Here is a 17,368-nt window from a genome sequence, read left to right on the forward strand (position 1 = left end):
AGGATAAAAAGCTTATATGCTGTCAATGTACAGGCACTGCATTAAATGGTGCTGAGAGAGAGAGTGTGTGTACCTGTTTGCCATGGAACAAAGAGCAGTGAGAGAAGAGAGCCCATTAAATAATGTTGAGATTCTATTACAGCTTATAGTTTACTGTTCACTGATTGGGGCAGGAGGGAGGAGTGTCAGACTATTTAGGCAATGGATTTCTTTGTTGCAATAAATACAAATAGTAATCTCTATAATCCACAGAAGTGTATTTCCAGCCAGTGTTTTTGATTTTTTTTACCACTTGCTGTTTTCTTTACAACAATTCTTAGAAAACAGAGAAGTAATACAAAATATAACTTTCTATGGCTCCTACATCTAACCTCTAATTCTATTATCTGTTAATAAATAGTTTAAATTTCTCTTTGGCATGTTAGGAATCATCCATGGTTTTCAGCCAGGGCTGGTTTTACTTACAGTAAGAATCGGCAGGTGCCCGTATAGAAAGGAAATAGTTTCCTACTCAGGGTATCAGAGTCTCAGCAGCCACTTAAAGTACTCAGAACTCAGTTATTAAAATATAATTTATTTGCCTTTTTTTCCCTTCTAAAAAAAACCAGCCAATATTAAAAAGTTAGTGTTCTTAGGAAGGGTAACAGTAAGCCTAGTGACCTTGATCGCTTATGAGACTAGTGGATCAGACCTGTTTTAGCATACCATCTGGCTAAGAAGGGCTTCCTGCAGAATGATATGTGGTTATGTCTGGACACATGAAGATTTACTATTCCGAGCTTTTATTAGTTTTATGTAGTCCAAAGGTGTAGTTGCTGCACAATTTGTCATTTCACTGAGGGATAACTGTAGGTGATACTTGATGACATGATTGTATACGAGTCTCTCTGAGCTGGGCAGGAGCAGAGTAATCCAGAGTGCTGTTCTTTACTCAGTCCCATATGCATGGTGGGAATTATACTGTGGTAAGTGGTAAGTGGCAGAGATATAGCTCAGTGCCTGGAAAGAGTACATGCCTGGTAAATATTTGTTGGGTGCTAAAGCAATTTTCTTTCTAAACATTCAGGAAGTAGAATAAGTGGACTGGGATGTTGAAAAGTCAAATTGCTGGAATAGGTACAAAGGACAATGGGGTGCTTTACTAGTTTTATCCTGCTCTTCAGGGATCATGCTGCCTTCATTATAGTATTCACGTCAAAAATTGGTTTGGGGAGTTCCGCATAAGCTCCATAAATGTGTGCCCGCTTCACCAAGGCCCTCCTCAGATAAACATGCAATTCCAGTGAGCTGGCTGTGCCAGGATAGCTGAGAAAGAGCTATCCCTCCTGTAATCAGGCAATATTGCCTGAGCCAATATCCTATAAAAATACCAGAGCTTTGCAACCTGCCTTGAAATCCTGGCATGGCCAATGAACAACATATTTCTGTATTTTTTGGAGTATTCCTACCCTACATCTCTGGCCCTTCACTCAGTTAGAAATCACATTTCCTTACAGGATAGGGAAAGAATTTCTGATGGAATTTTCATCACTAAAACTAAACATCACACTTCTTTTTCCTATTCAAACACTGTTAATGAGTATGCCAGTGTTAAGATATAATATTCTGTGTGGTTTTTACTTCTTTGTTTATTTTTTTTTAATTTTTTGCTAGAGGAAATCACTTTCACAGCCTAGCACCTTTCTTGATATCCTGAATCTTTTTTCCAGCAACAAAGTTGCAAGATTGATAATAGTGAACACAACCATGGTGTCTTATGTGTCATAACACCTTTGATTTACTCATAGTCAAAGGAAATATCAGATACAGAAAAAAATGCGTGTCTTCCATTTTCATTACCATGTAACATTTTAACTGCAATCTAGTTGAGGACTTCTTTGTTTGGGTATAAAGAATTACATGGCCACATTTATGGGCTCTATATTGACAATTAATAAACTTTTATTTTTTTTTTTAGAAAATGCACAACGAACTTTAGAATAGCTATTGAACAATTAATTAAATCCTCAATTAGAATGTGTAATAGATAATATGCTCTACAGTTAACTCCCTTTCTTTGTCTTCAAATTGGACAAATATAATGAAAAATAAACAGAAATGAGGCATTTTTAAATTTATAGAAATTATACAGGGTTTAATTTTAAGATGAGGCAAGGATATATATAATTATATAACTTTTCTATTGCTTTGTTTGGGAAAAGTAGAAGTATATAGTTATTAAATCATTGAGAGGAGGCGGGGCAGAACTTAAAACCTGAAAAAAAGAATGATATTTTGTTTATTTTAATAAGAAAACAAAAAGTTTTCAGAGAGCCTTCAAGGCATCCCTGTATCAATTTCAATCAACAAGGTAATAACAGCAGTTAGAGAATTACCCTTGGCACTCCTCCCTCTAGATTTTATCTTGACATTGACTTTGATGACTAATATTCTGCATATTCTCCCTAGTCAAGCTGCTTAGAGTCATTTTAATCCTGAGAAAAGAAAATCCATTGTATTGATTGCATTTTAAAATGTTTAAGCATTTCTCTTTAGCACTAGGATTCACAAAGTCTTCGTCTTCCCATACAAGATAGTTTTTGCCAAATTATTATATGAATTTTTTCTTAATATCTTCAGAAATTTAGAACAACTTAATTGTCAAATTGCAAAGAGTATATCTAGGAAAGTAGCTAGAAATTTGACATATAATCACCATTGAGTACTTAGAGCCAATCTGCCTTTTTAATAACAAAATAGAAAATTGAAACCTAACATATAGGTTGTATATTTACATACTTTCAGAAAACAAAGAAATAGATTACATGACCTTAATTATCTATGCCTAGATAATTAATTTTTATCTATCTACCTTTGTCTATCTTATTCTAAGGATCTGGTTTCATATTTCCCTGAGAAAGTAGAAACAAGCAAAAGAGAATTTTCTCACTACAAACTTAATTAAATCTACCAATTTCTTTGAATCTAGAACAAATCACTCCACCTTCCTCTTATTTGAATCAAAGAACAATTTGACTTTGCTCCTGAGGCCAATCCTTCAAATGTGCGTCAATCTCATCTTCTTTCTCCTGCTCAAGAAGTAGACTATACCTTCTTTATTTCTTGCTCATCAGTATTTTCTCTTCTCCTATATCAGTCCTATCAGCATAAAAGCATGTTGTAAAGATGACATGAAGCAACTTTCTTTAAATCTATATTGTTCTCCACTACCACTCCATTTCTCTTTTCCCTTTAAATAAAAACTCACAGAATGTGTTATCTTTCTCCATTTCCTCCCCATCTATCCTGAATGCACTTCAGTGGATCTTACATTCTTATCACCCACCTAACACCTTTATTATCAAGGTTACCAATGACCTCCAATTGCCAAATTACTCAGTTATCAGTTTAAGCAGCACCTTATCCTTGTCTCCTCCTGAATACATTTCCTTTCAAAGCAACATATTCTTGGAGTTTCCTCTTACAAGACATGTTTTATCAGTTTATTTTGTTGCATTATTCTCACAGTGCCAGTATTTATTGGCACAATCCAGTGTTCAGTCCTTTGAACATTTCTTACTTTATTGATTTTGTAAGTGCACTTATCCTGTATCATGCCTTTAAAAATACATGCTCTTCCATGATTTTATAGAACATCTGAGACTGGGACTCCCAGGTTATTATCATCAGTCATAGCATCTTTATTGAACACAAGGCTCACTTGAGTATTCAGAGCCAACTCAATATCTACATCTGGAATTAATAGAAATATCAAACTCGGTGATTTCCAAACCCTTGATTTTCTCCCCTTATAACGATGTTTTTTCAAAGTTTTCCATCTTGGTAAATGTCACCCCAGTTACCCAATTGTTCAAGCCAAAGTATTTGAGTCACCCTTGAATCCATTCTTCCTCATAAACCCTTCATTTCAAACTTTTAAATATATTCTGAGTTGAACTACTCTCCCCAAGGAGCAGCCCACATTCCCATTACTTAACTTTTCTTTATAGAATTCATCACTGCCAAATCATATTAAATAGTATTTATTTACTTGTTTATTTTGTGTTCCCCCCACTAAAATATAAGCTCTATGAACATGGGAGTTTTATTAGTTTTGTTAACACTTATATCTCTAGCATCTACAGCAATGCCTGGCAGAAGCTAGTCATGCTCAATAAATATTTGTTAAATGCATATGCAAATACTGAGGCAGTATTCTTTTTTTCTTTTTAGGAAACAAAATAAATGTGCTTCTTAAGACCTCATGCTTTTAAATAGGAACTACTTTATGAATAGGAGTTATTTAAAGGCAGTTTTTAATGAGCCAATATCTATTACATTTAACTCAGTCATTACAAACTTACAACTTGGAGGGACATATCTAAATTAGGAAAAATGTGTTTAGATAGCTAAAGTAGTTCCATCTTGCTACAATTAGGAAAGTGACTAAGAAATTAAAAAATAATGTGAATTGATCATCTCTAGACTATCTGCTAATTCTAATCATTCAATAACCTAAAATTTGAATGAATTATTTTCCAAATTTTGAGATTCACTAATAAAGTCTTTCAATAATTATCAATTAAACATATTTCATTGTCCTGGTTAAAAATCACAATGTGTTATTTATTTCATTTTGTGTATTGAAATACACAATAATTTTCACACTGTGGACAAAAAGGGGCCACATGCTAATGTGATTACCTCAGTTGCATGGCGACTTTGCAAACTCAAAAAGTGAGCTGCTGATTAATATAACATATGTGACAGGAAGTAATCACTTTCTGATCATACGGATCACAAATACATGTCTCTATAACTGGAAGGAAAACACTGGTTTTTATACTGCTGACATATGAGGGGTGTTGAAGCAGATGAGGACAATTGTCCTTCTACAGTATGAATCAATTGATAGCCCAGGAGGGGCTTATTCAAGCCAAGTCTTGGTTCTCTAGGTAAGAATACTGACTGCGTGCTTTTTTTGACATTAAGCATTAATGTCAATTAATCATTGGCTGCGTTGATCCTTAATTCATTCATATCCTTAGCCCTTGATGTTTTTTATGGGTTCTTATATTTCAATGGCCCCCCTCATCCCATGCTAAGCCTTAAGTTTATTTTTCTATGGAGTAAAACCAAACCTAGCCGGTTTATCTCAGTGGATAGAGTGTTGGCCTTCAATTCCAATCAAGGTTACATGCCCAAGTTGCAGGCTCCATCCCCAGTAGGGGGTGTGCAAGAGGCAGCCAATCAATGATTCTCTCTCATCATTGACATTTCTATCTCTCTCTCCCTCTCCCTTCCTCTCTAAAATCAATAAAAATACATTTAAAAAAAAAATATATATATATATATATATATATATATATATATATATATATATATATATATATATATATAGAGTAAAACCATAGTTAGTAATTAGCAGAGACACAGGAATATTATTTCAGTAAAGGACATCACAACTAATATTGTAAGTATACTTCCTCCAGTATGTCATTTGAATTTTAAAGTTACCATTATTAAATCAAAACATGAAGCATCTAGCTTTTCTTTTGATTGATATTTTGATTGATTTTCTGTTTACCTGCAGGTTTTTAAATCATAGGTTGATGTATTTTGCATTAAAACAATCAACTGACTCACTAAAGAAAAGCAGCTACAAAAATCAAATAGATTGATCAATTAAGCATTAATCTCAATTAAGCATTGGCTGTGTTGATCCTTAATTCATTTTTATCTCAGTTTCTTAGGGAATTTCAGTGTTCCTTCATGTTCCAGTCCCTCTCCAAATAATGTTCACGACATACTTAAATTTACTGACTAGTAGCCAATTAAGAAATGATTGTCTACATCTGGACTTCTCAGAAAGCTTAGTAGCAAAGAAGATTTCTCTAAATAACGGTTCATTTTTTAAGGAGAGGCAACTTCACTAAAGGTCATTTCAAGTGTCAATGCAGAAAATAAGCTCTGACATTAATGTCAGTATATCTTTGCTAAACTGATAACACAGCCATCTTAACCTGAGAAATCTATGATCTAACAAGTTTCAAAAGTGCCACTGTCAACTGAGGAGGGGGGGGGGGGGCGGCAAGGGGCAAACAAACAAGCAGAGCCAGGAGTGTTGAATAAAGACTCACTTTGGACTTCCAAATTTAGGAACTGGCAAGGGCAACTATTACGTGGTTCAAAATGACGTTAAGAGATTAGGAAAGAAGCCAGCTGGCTAACCAAGCTCAGATGGAGTCCCTTGACAAGGTTATGCTAAGCACTGATAATTCACAATTTTTACCTTTGCTTCTGAGAGAACTCTTTATTGGCTATGATCTTAACATTATTGAGACTTCTTTTTTGTGGTTTATACTAGGCTGTCCAGAACAAGTCTGTTTTCTCTGTGAGAAAGAGACTGTTGGGCTAACCAGTTTTATAATCTCATTGAGCTTTTTGCTGTTATTTTTCTTTCCTTTTTTGCTTTTATAAAGTCAAAACCTTTCATTATCTTTCTAAAAGCAGAGGAAAATTCTATGGCTTGATTGAGAGAATCATTTGGGATAAAAATTCAAATACTCATGTTTTGGCTTTTTTTCTATCTTTACAATTCTCAGGGTGAGTTTCTTGAAAGATCAAATGATATTTATGACATTTTCTGAATATCCCACCTGTCTCTGGTTTCCATTCATAGGTTAAGAAACCAAATTATTTTGTAACATTTCACAGAATGTTTCTAAATAATTTTACTGGGCAAGAGTTTCACGTATCTTTTCCATTTATTCAGAAAATTTGTATAGAATGATCACTGGGTTCCAAGCTTTATCAAAATCCTAGAGCTAAATAGAAAAATAGAAAAACAATGAATCAGAAAAAATAAATAAGATATCTATATTTGATTTTAAGTGAAAAATAATGCAAGAAATGGAGAGTATAGTGGCTTGCAATTTGTATAAGCTAGAGATACCCTCACCAGAAATGTGACATTCAGATAATGCCTAAAAGGAGGTGAGCAAGTTGGCCATATATCGGGGATGATAATTCCAGGAAGAATAAAGAACCTCTGATTGAGAAGCTTACCTGGCTTGATCAAAAAGTGGCAAGTAAGGAGTGCTCCATGTCTGAAATGAGATGCAGGAAGATGAGAGTAGTTAGGAGATGAAGGAAATTAGGTCAAATCAGGTAAGTCTTTAAACACCAGGACACAATTTTTGACTTTACTCTGATTGTAATGAAGCCCTCTTGGAAATGGGCAGAAGATTGACTTGGTCTGCCTTAATATTTTAAAGGTATAATAACTTGGACTGTCAAAGAAGAGGAGGGAATAGATGGAAGTGACAAAACTACTTAGAAGGCGATTGAAATGATCTAGTTAAGAGATGATGGCTGCTTGGGGCAGGGTGGTAGTAGTAGTCACTGTGAAATGGTGGGATTCCTGATAAATTTGACATCAGAGTCAAAGAGATTTTAATGATACATTGGATAGAGGATAGGAAAAAAGAGGAGTTGAAGATGTTCAATTTTTTTTTGTATTTCTTAAGTAGCAAAAAAGCTACCTTTATAATATAACTAGAGGCCTGATGCAGGAAATTTGTGCAAGGGGCTCAGCCCTTGCAGCCCTGGCCGGCCCTCACAGCCCTGGCTGGCCCTCGTAGCCATGGCAGCCTCGACCAGCCCTCGCAGTCCCTTACAGCCTCAGCCGGCCCTCACAGACCCAGCTTCGTCCGGAAGGTTGTCCAGAAGGACGTCCAGAAGGTTGTTCAGCTATTTGATCTAATTAGCATATTATCTCTTTATTAGATAGGATTATACTGCTAAACAATTTTTAATGTTTTTTCTTTTGTCTTTTTTTTTTAAATTCTCACCTGAGGATATGTATATTGATTTATTTTATTTTATTTTTTAAGAGAGAGGAAAAAGGAGAGAGAGTGAGAGAGAAATATCATTTGGATGCCTCTTGTACTTGGCTTAACCAAGACCTAAACCACAACCTAGGTATGTGTTCTGACTGGGAATGGAACCCATTACCTCTTTATGTACAGGTTGACATTCCAACCAACTGAACTACACTGGCCAGGACTAGCCAAACACTTTCAACACTAATTTTATATGAGACTAGAAGCCCAGTGAACAAAATTGGTGCACTTGGGGGGGGTGGGGTGGTGCCTCAACCCAGCCTGCGCCCTCTTGCAATCCGGGAGCTCTCGGGGGATGTCCAAAGGCCATGGAGGCAGGAGAGGCTCCCGCCACCGCCGCTGCACTTGCTAGCCGTGAGCCCAGCTTCTGGCTGAGTGGCACTCCCCCTGTGGGAATGCACTGAACACCAGGGGGCAGCTCCTCTGTTAAGCGTCTACCCCCTGGTGGTTAGTGTCCATCATAGTGACCAGTCATTCTGCCATTAATTCGATTTGCATATTAGCCTTTTATTATATAAGATATTACTATTACCTTCAAATATTAAAGGTATTGAAATTCTGGTCAATTATCAATACTAACACAAGCAAAAATGCATTGTTTAATAAGTAGTATTGAACTTGTTGCTATTTCATTTAGAATCTTATTTTCCTGACCATAGGGAAGAAATATGGAAGCAGGTAGCTCAGTAATCACAATCTAGTCCCGTGGTCGTCAAACTGCAGCTCGCGAGCCACATGCGGCTCTTTGGCCCCTTGAGTGTGGCTCTTCCACAAAATACCACGGCCTGGGTGAATCTGTTTTGAAGAAGTGGCATTAGAAGAAGTTTAAGTTAAAAAAAAATTTGGCTCTCAAAAGAAATTTCAGTTGTTGTACCGTTGATATTTGGCTCTGTTCACTAATGAGTTTGCTGACCACTGATCTAGTCGCTAAGGGAATGTGTGATTATTTGACTCCTGGGGCCAGTCAAGGAACCAATGAGGCTGAAGTCACTCTTTGAGCCTGTAAATTTGCATGTTCTGATCCTGAGCATGTATTTCTGATCTCATACATCCACCTCAGGAAAGCGTGCTCTTGCTCATAAGGGAAGCCAGATCCATCATCATTGCTATAAAAATAACTCACAGCACTCCCTTTATTTACCAGCAATGAAAGTAAATAGCAAGTTCTTATATTTAGACAACACATTACAACTAAGGAAATAAAAAATACAAAATGCTCAGTGGACCATTTTCCTTAGAGAAAAGAACTGAAATATATACTTAGTGAAGCATACATAAGGGTTATTAATACATGTTTTTCTAAGTATTTTTTATTTTAAAGATGCATTAAAATACAGAATAATTCAATAAATAATGCATAATTGTAAAAAGGGACTTTTTGTCGCTGAACTCACTTTTCATGTTCTCTTTTATCCCAGAACCTACAGACAGGCCACCTATGCTGTTAATTGCAAATTCTGAAACCATTGAGGTCTTCTATCTTAATGGAAGTAAAATGGCAACCCTGACCTCAGTCAATGGAAATGAAATTCATACTCTAGATTTTATTTATAATGAAGATATGATTTGTTGGATTGAATCAAGAGAATCTTCAAATCAGCTCAAATGTATTCAGATAACAAGAACAGGAAGATTAACAGATGAATGGACAATCAATATTCTTCAGTCCTTCCACAGTAAGTATTTCAATTCATATTATATGCCATCCTTTAACGATTTTTTTTACAGACCAGTAGAAGGGATTCTTAGATTTTCTAGCATAACTTATGGCTATGGGGAGCTATATATGCAAGTATGAATGCACTTAAATATATGCATTACGTGTTTTGCATATACTCACACATACATGTACAGTTTCACTGTTTCCATAAGTAGTGCATTGCATAGATAGTTTTAATTCTTTTTTAATGCTTATTACAGTATCACCTCAATGAGAACTGTGATTTTTTTCACTGAATGGTAGTTCACAATGTGATAGTGAAGGTGGGATTTTGTTGAAAGCAAGAAACAGAATTGATTATTATAAGGTTATCAACTCTAGAGTTTGTTAAAATACCTTGAAAACTATTAGTTTTATGCTAAGTGGTAACTACTACTTGTATTTGTTGACACTTTTCCCCAGCAAATCACTTTTTATACACTCTTCTTACAAAAGACTGATTTATGATTTATAATTCACTTTGATTTCTCATGTCAGAAATTCACAAACTATCAACTGTTATTTTCTTCCTGAATATTACCATAAATTGAAATCACATTGTTGTATACACACATCCATTTATGTTGTGATTTACAGAAATAACTTATTCTTACAGATATTGCTAACATAAAAATACGAAGAGGAAGGAAGAAAAATGTACAATTAAGTTAAGAAGAAAGATAAGTTCTATAATAGAATAAATTTAGTTTTCAGATATATAATGTTTTATTATTTGGTTTTAATAATCATATTTTATTAACATTTTTGTCATACAATTAAAGGAATTGGTTATCAATCCTTATTAAAAGTAAGAAAATAGTATGATGCAATGTTAAATAATCATGATTAGATTAAATGAACCAGTGTCAAATATAAAAAATGATTGTATACATTTACATAGACAGAAATACATGTTTAACAGACAGAATCAAACACTCTGAAGATCTTCTTAAAACAATCAATGAAGCCATTAATTCTGACAGTGGAGCAAAGTGTCTAGTGAAGGCAGTTAACACTGGCTGGTTCAGGATTCTATGGAGAAATGATAATTCATAATAAATAGTAAATAACAAGTGGAAGTAGCACAAAGGCTACTGCCATGTGATTTGAGCATTACAGACATTGGCATAGATAGCAGTTGGAAATCGAACAAAGGCCTCCAATCCTTGCCATGTCAGCGATTACCTCAAGTAATCCAAATGTATTTGTCCCTAGGAAATGGAATACTGGTAGTCAGAGAGCTACAATAATCACTAACTTTCCAGGTAAAATTATTATCTGAACTAACTTAAGTAACTTTTCCTCTCTATATAATATGTTCAAATATTGTAGAAATCCTTCTTTAATTTGTATTTTTAAAACAACACATTTAAAATAAATCTGAGTTATGATCAAGCAATTACACATTGGAATGTTTACAGAAAATAATTTGTAACTCAGATTTTACTGGCATTTGATTTATAAAACAATTCTTGGCAAACCTAGAAAAAAATAAAGAAATATTTTTAGGCAATTTCTTGAAATGTTGAAGAGAACACTCATTTTGATCTATAAAAAATAAAGTCAATGGCAATATTTTAGTTAGAATAAATAATTTTTGATGAAGTCATATTTAATTTGTGCAATTTCAGTCACTTAAGGAAAAATTGATTAATGTGTGGAAGAAATTCAATGATGAGAGTGGAGGGAGGCGTGAGCAGGGCTGGACTCCTCTATCATTGCTTGCAACTTATGCATTTCATCAACATGTCACAGAGGAGCTGTCACTGGATGATTGGCACTGTATTCACCATGACAGTTTGTGAGTGGATAATGAAATAGGAATATTCCTTGCATGTATAATTACATGAAAACCTCTATTACACCATAGAAGCAAAAATTATGAATTGATGGAACTATGTCTGAGTACCTGTCACTACCCACTGTTTCAGAATTTATCTCTTTAGTTTACTCTACTCCATTATTTTTAGATGCTTTTCTCTGAATTTACCTACAGAAAATATATTTTTTTAAATATTTAAAAATTTAATTTTTCAAAAGATACCTATAAGGAGAAACTCAATCATTATAGGTCAGACTGACTTGTACTTAAAACTTACATAATAATAAATTGATAAACAATTTATTGTAATATTACATTTTTTATTGCTTAGCTCATCTCATGCGTACCCAACACATCTCTGTGGAGAAGGGAGGAGAGATATGCTCTTTCTGTTTTATGATAGATATAACAACTACAAAACTCAGTTGTATTAGGCAATACTGAGTTCTAAAAAGAAGACAGAGATAGGACATCCAAATCCAATGTTATTTCTTCTATATTAGAATGGCAAATACTGGCTCTTCAAAGAACTTCCCAAATCTTCCACAAATAATAATATCTACAACTTAATGAATGACTATATGCAATAGGGAGATATTGTTTTTCCCTTTAGGCTGAAGGAAAAATTGGGATTCTTGGAAACTACATAGCAGCATACAATAAATAATTGGATATGGGTTTGAGCTAGGTCAGACTTCATGACTTTTGTTAAGCACCACTCTGTCCTATTGGACCTCAACTATTGATTTTCATTTTAGCAAGCCAAATTGATTAGATGCACTAGCATTAGCAACAGCAGCTTATAAAAACAGTCGCTAAATGGAAAAAAAAGGTATAAGACTCTTGGAAAGGGAGTGAATGAGATGAGTTGTGGAAGCCTCTGTCACTTGAAATGGTTTACCAAATGATTCTGATATGGCCCTCTAGAGAGGCCTACCTTTAACATTGAGAAATATTCCTAAGAAATATTGTGGAAAATTGAAGATGAGTGATAATAATATACTTAATAAATTATATTAATTAACTGAGGAACATTGCGGAAAATGCTAGAGATTACATTTCTCATTGGATTTTATTCTTTTTAAAGATACCTGTATTTATTAACTAGCATTTTACCTGATAATTGCAGATTTTGAAGAAAAATTTTGAAAGTGAATGTTTTGTAAGCAAATTGTTTCTTCAATAAACTACTCAAAGAAAGCACATTAGCAATAACTAATTATTTCCCAAATTTTTCCTGGAGAGTACTGTTGTAGGGACACAAATACACACATTCAACAAAAATGATGGGGTTCCAAAAAGTAGTGATATCCAGCTATTTCCTCAGGACAAAGTGCACAGAGATTACTGAGACAGATAAGAATATTTTCTGGGCTAATTCCTTATTAAGAAAGATGATTCAGAACCAGATTGTTCTTCCTCAGGTAAACAGTAGACACTTTCATTTTCTATATGTTACTCTCCAATATTTTGCAAAATTTGATATCATTTTTTGGATTCTAATATGGAGTTGACCAGCTTGTCTTGATCATTTCATGGGCTCAGTTCCAGTCCAGCAGACTATGCCTGGACACAAGTAAAAAGATTGTTTATTCTTTATAGACTTTGCTTATGAATTAGCCCATTCCCTCGCTTTGTGCCTGTTTCAGCCTTAGTTAATTTTCTACGTGAATCTCTGCCTTGATCTATTAAACTGAATTCTTGATTGGATAACTTTTGGATTTTGACACTTTACCTCTGTCTTTTATAGGTCTTACTTCTTTCCCTTGTGTTAGCAACTCTCTAATAACTACATAACGTTAATTTACTGAATATTATCTAGTACATTAATAATTTTGCATGTATACCTCATTGTTATCACAAAAATTATATGAACCGTATACAGTTTATAATTGTCAGTTTGTAAATGAGCAAATGAGCTTAAAACTGAAAATTTTTAAGTTAAGAAGAAATCTTTACCTCTTGGTCTCAGTAAGTACTAATCAATGACATTTCTTGATTATAAAATATTCTCTACTTACCTCAGTTCAGCCTAGGAATTTTACAGTCTTCACTTTTTCACAAGCGTCATTTATCAAGGTATGGCTGGACAAGACTAATCAGGCTGTGTGTCCCTATTGAAAATTCAGAGATAATCTTGTGACACAATAATCTACCTATAACTATACAAATACTAATTCCAAATTAGTCAACTCATAGTGAGTCTGCACTTTAGAAGATGATTATGCAACTTTATAGCAACACCTTATGTTTATTCAGTCATATAATGATGTAGAGATCATCATAGAAACTTGGCCTAATTTATTTATAAGGCATACTAGTATACTTAAATATTGAATTTTTATGAATTTTCCTCTATAATTATCTTTCTCTACCTCGCTAATGAAAAGATTTTGTGGTCAAATCAGTGTAGGAAATTTTACATGCTATATAACGTAGCAGCTTCCCATTTACCTCAGGATAAAACAAAATTTTATCATCTGGCTTTTCTGCAGGCAGCTGACCTACCTTGCCTGTTCCCACTCAAATCCCATGGTCCACATAAAAAGCAGTACTTACACTTATAAGGCACTTATTTTTCTGTTTTCCATGTATGTTTGTATAATCTGCTTCTTCGCCTAGAAAATAGGTTCTCATTTCCTATAATCAATCATCTCTTGCTCATTTTATAAGATATTGTGTCCTTTCGAAAAATTTTACTGTTGAGGAGCCCTTTCTACCTGATCCAGGACATGATAGAGCAAATGGATTATACACAGTGTTTTAATCTTCTGTTGACTGTTAGTTTCCCCCCCAGAAGGGTGGCTCCTTTAAGTTTAAGATGTAAGTAAAGGATGAGAAGTTAAGAATTAGAGGGAACAAGGGTAGAGCCAATTTCTGGAAAGCCCATGCCAAATCACTACCAGATATTTAGAAAACCAGTCTGAATGATGGCTAGTAAGATCTGATCTGTGCCTAGATAACAGCCTCACATGTTAGTCTTGGTGCTTCTGATTTACTGGAGCTGTTCAGCGACTACTGGCTTTGACTTGGGCTCAGTCTCTGACTTCCCTAGGGTGTGTGCCTGTAGATTTATTTTGAAATTTAACATCAATGACCATAGGAAGAACTTGACCCAAACCTTTTTCAGTTTTCTCAGTTATAATTAAACAGTATTGGAGCCAAAGCTTTTACAATAAAAGTCAATTAATTTTAGTAGAGAGATCAAACAGAACAACACAGTGGACTTTTTAACTTTCTCCTTTCATTGGTCTGCACAGACTTTTTATTAGGAAGTAAGTTCTGCTATCTTGTATTTTGGTCCTTGGATGCATAAAATGGTGGATGTGCTTCTGATCCCAATCCCATACACTTAGTTATTATCAAGGCCCCAGATGTCTTTTGGGATATTAAGAGCAGGGTCAGGGTATTCTTTGTGTCTCTCAGCCTCTGAGAAGTCCTGACAGAGGACTTACCTTGAACCCAGAGTTTATGCTTTTTATTCTTCATTGGAGATAAAGTTTGTTCAACAATTGGTCTTCTAGTTTTAGCATCCATTATAAAAAGTTCAGGAATTGGTTTTCTCCTAGCTGAGAACTGAAAAGGCAATAAGACCATTCTTCTCTTGTAAATCAATGAGACTAGATTTCTCCCTCCCATAAAAAAGGTGTGCTTCTTTTAATCCCCACCTGAGGGTATGTTTTTATAAATTTGAGAGAGAGAGAAAAGATAGAGAGAAACATCAATGTGAGAGAGAAACATCTATCAGCTTCCTCCCATATGTGTCCAGACCCAGGATAGAACCTGAAACCTAGGTATGTGCCCTGACCAAAAATGTAACCTGAAACCTTTTTGGTGTATGGGATGACACTCCAACCTACTGAGTGAACCTGGCCAGGCAAATGGTGTTTTTTTTTCTTTCTTTGTTTTAGCTGTTTAGAATTCAGACTTTTTGATCAGTGTATCTTGTGAAGATACAAATACTGCACAAAATTTTGATTGCAGTAACTGCTTTTTTAGTATTTCCTAGGGAACATCTGTGAAGAATCCAAAGTACATACTCCAGGAGGATATAACTATTCCCAGAGATGCATTTTTAAGTAAATGCTGTTTTATAAGGAAATACATGTTTTATTAAACCATTTATATCTCTTAAAAGCTTCTCATCTTCTATTTAGCATATTTATATGGAAACATAAAAATGACTTTTTTTAAGACATGATTGCTCTCTGTGTGTGTGTGTGTGTGTGTGTGTGTGTTTAATGCAATAATGCATTCCTGCTGCACTCTGGAATTTTAGCAAAGTTATCAGGCCATTCATTGAGAGCTCAAAGCAAACAAACAACCTAACAAAAAGAGTTAAATTTAGCAAAGCTGTTTATTTGAGGACACATTTTTAGAGAACTAGCAGAATTCCCTTCTTGATTCCAAATGCTTAATGTTATAGGCATTGGTATTAAATTATTCTTTAATTTTTACATTAAAATTAGATGGATTTGTACTTGGAAATAAGTAAGCTGTTCTGATTTACAAGAACACAACCATAAAAGGCCATTTTGAATGCCTAGTTAAAAAGAAAAAAAAAAAAACAACTCTCGGCACTCGGTTCCTCTATAAATTTGTCTTTATTGTTAGCTCAGTTGCCATGCTATGAAGAACTCAGTTACTATTGTATTGTCATTTGGCAACATGCTTGAAACTCACCAAAACAGAAATTAGGGAGATGCTGAACTTCAACTGTTCATATTTATTTTTTTCTTTGAAGTTGGTAAAATGTATTTTACACATTCACAACACAAACATTTTTCCTTCTAAATTTGTCTTGATGCTGTCTAGAACTATATGGATTTTAATAATCAAAGTGGGAATATCTTGATGGCCCCATCACACTTGTCTATTCCAGGTAGAATGTAGAATTAGTCAGGTTCTCTTTATCAATCTGAAAAGTGGAAAACACAATGCTGTTTTCATCATTAATAAGTCATGAAACATGTTTTAAAATCCATGATGTTCATTACTGAAACTAGTGGTTGAGGATGTTAGCAAAAAGTATTCTAGAACTTAGAAATGTATGCAATATCAAGGGATATCTGATTTAATTATAATAAATATTTTTTATGAGTTGGATGAGAGTATGGTGACAAAACCTCTTGATAGTAGAAGAGAAATGTCAAATGATGAGATGGTGAAGGAATTTTTAAATATTTGTGAAATATTGGTCTAAATTTATATATATACATATATAAATATAGATAGATACAAATATAGTAATATATCTATAGATAGATCAATAGATAGATCGATAGATCAATAGATAGATGATAGATAGATAGATGGATAGATAGATGGATAGATAGATGATAGATAGATAGATAGATAGATAGATGATAGATAGATAGACAGACTATGCTGAGGTACTCTAGTTATCAAAAGGGTAGAATTTATAGTGCAGCTCTGATAACTTTCTAAGCACCTCATAAAATTTAGAAGGCCTAACCCTCAGGTCTTTGGAGTTTCCTTTGGTTTGAATCTGTGTTTTCAAAGAACTTTGAGGTTTGGTTTTTCAGATACGATAATTCTAGAAAGGCATTTGTTAGGATGGTGTCTGTTAGTAATTGTGCCATCCTATTGATTACAAGGGCCTCATTATAAGTAGTCATAAATTAACAAATTGACATTCCGGTCGATATATCCCTTTTCTGAGAGGCTGGTAAGCATGAAGTAATTCCCCAAAGCCTGGTAATCCTTTGGTGAACAACTCAAATGGATTTCCTGAAATTGTAAATCTGATGTTTAGATCTGTGCTTGAAATATTCTATATGACTTTATCATGTTAATGACAGCATGAATATAGTTAGTATCATATTTTTCTTAGTAGAAATTCTTGTTTGACCATAGTTACTTATGAGCAAAATAAAATCAGTATAGAAACCAGTGATTACTATGTTTTCTTCTTCTTTTTTAGGAATTAAAAAAAATATTTTT

General features: G+C 34.2%; 1 protein-coding gene across 2 annotated transcripts in view; it reads left to right on the forward strand.

The window, feature by feature from the left end:
* Window positions 1-17,368, forward strand: part of LRP1B (LDL receptor related protein 1B) — a 1,782,191-nt gene that overhangs the window by 840,497 nt on the left and 924,326 nt on the right. For both annotated transcript variants that reach the window (XM_080670835.1, XM_080670834.1), the window contains exon 6: window positions 9,302-9,559. In XM_080670835.1, the coding sequence (XP_080526961.1) occupies window positions 9,302-9,559 (258 nt within the window). The remainder of the gene's footprint in view (window positions 1-9,301; window positions 9,560-17,368) is intronic.

The sequence above is a fragment of the Plecotus auritus genome (assembly GCF_963455305.1).
Source record: "Plecotus auritus genome assembly, chromosome: 5".
Taxonomy (NCBI): Eukaryota; Metazoa; Chordata; class Mammalia; order Chiroptera; family Vespertilionidae; genus Plecotus; species Plecotus auritus.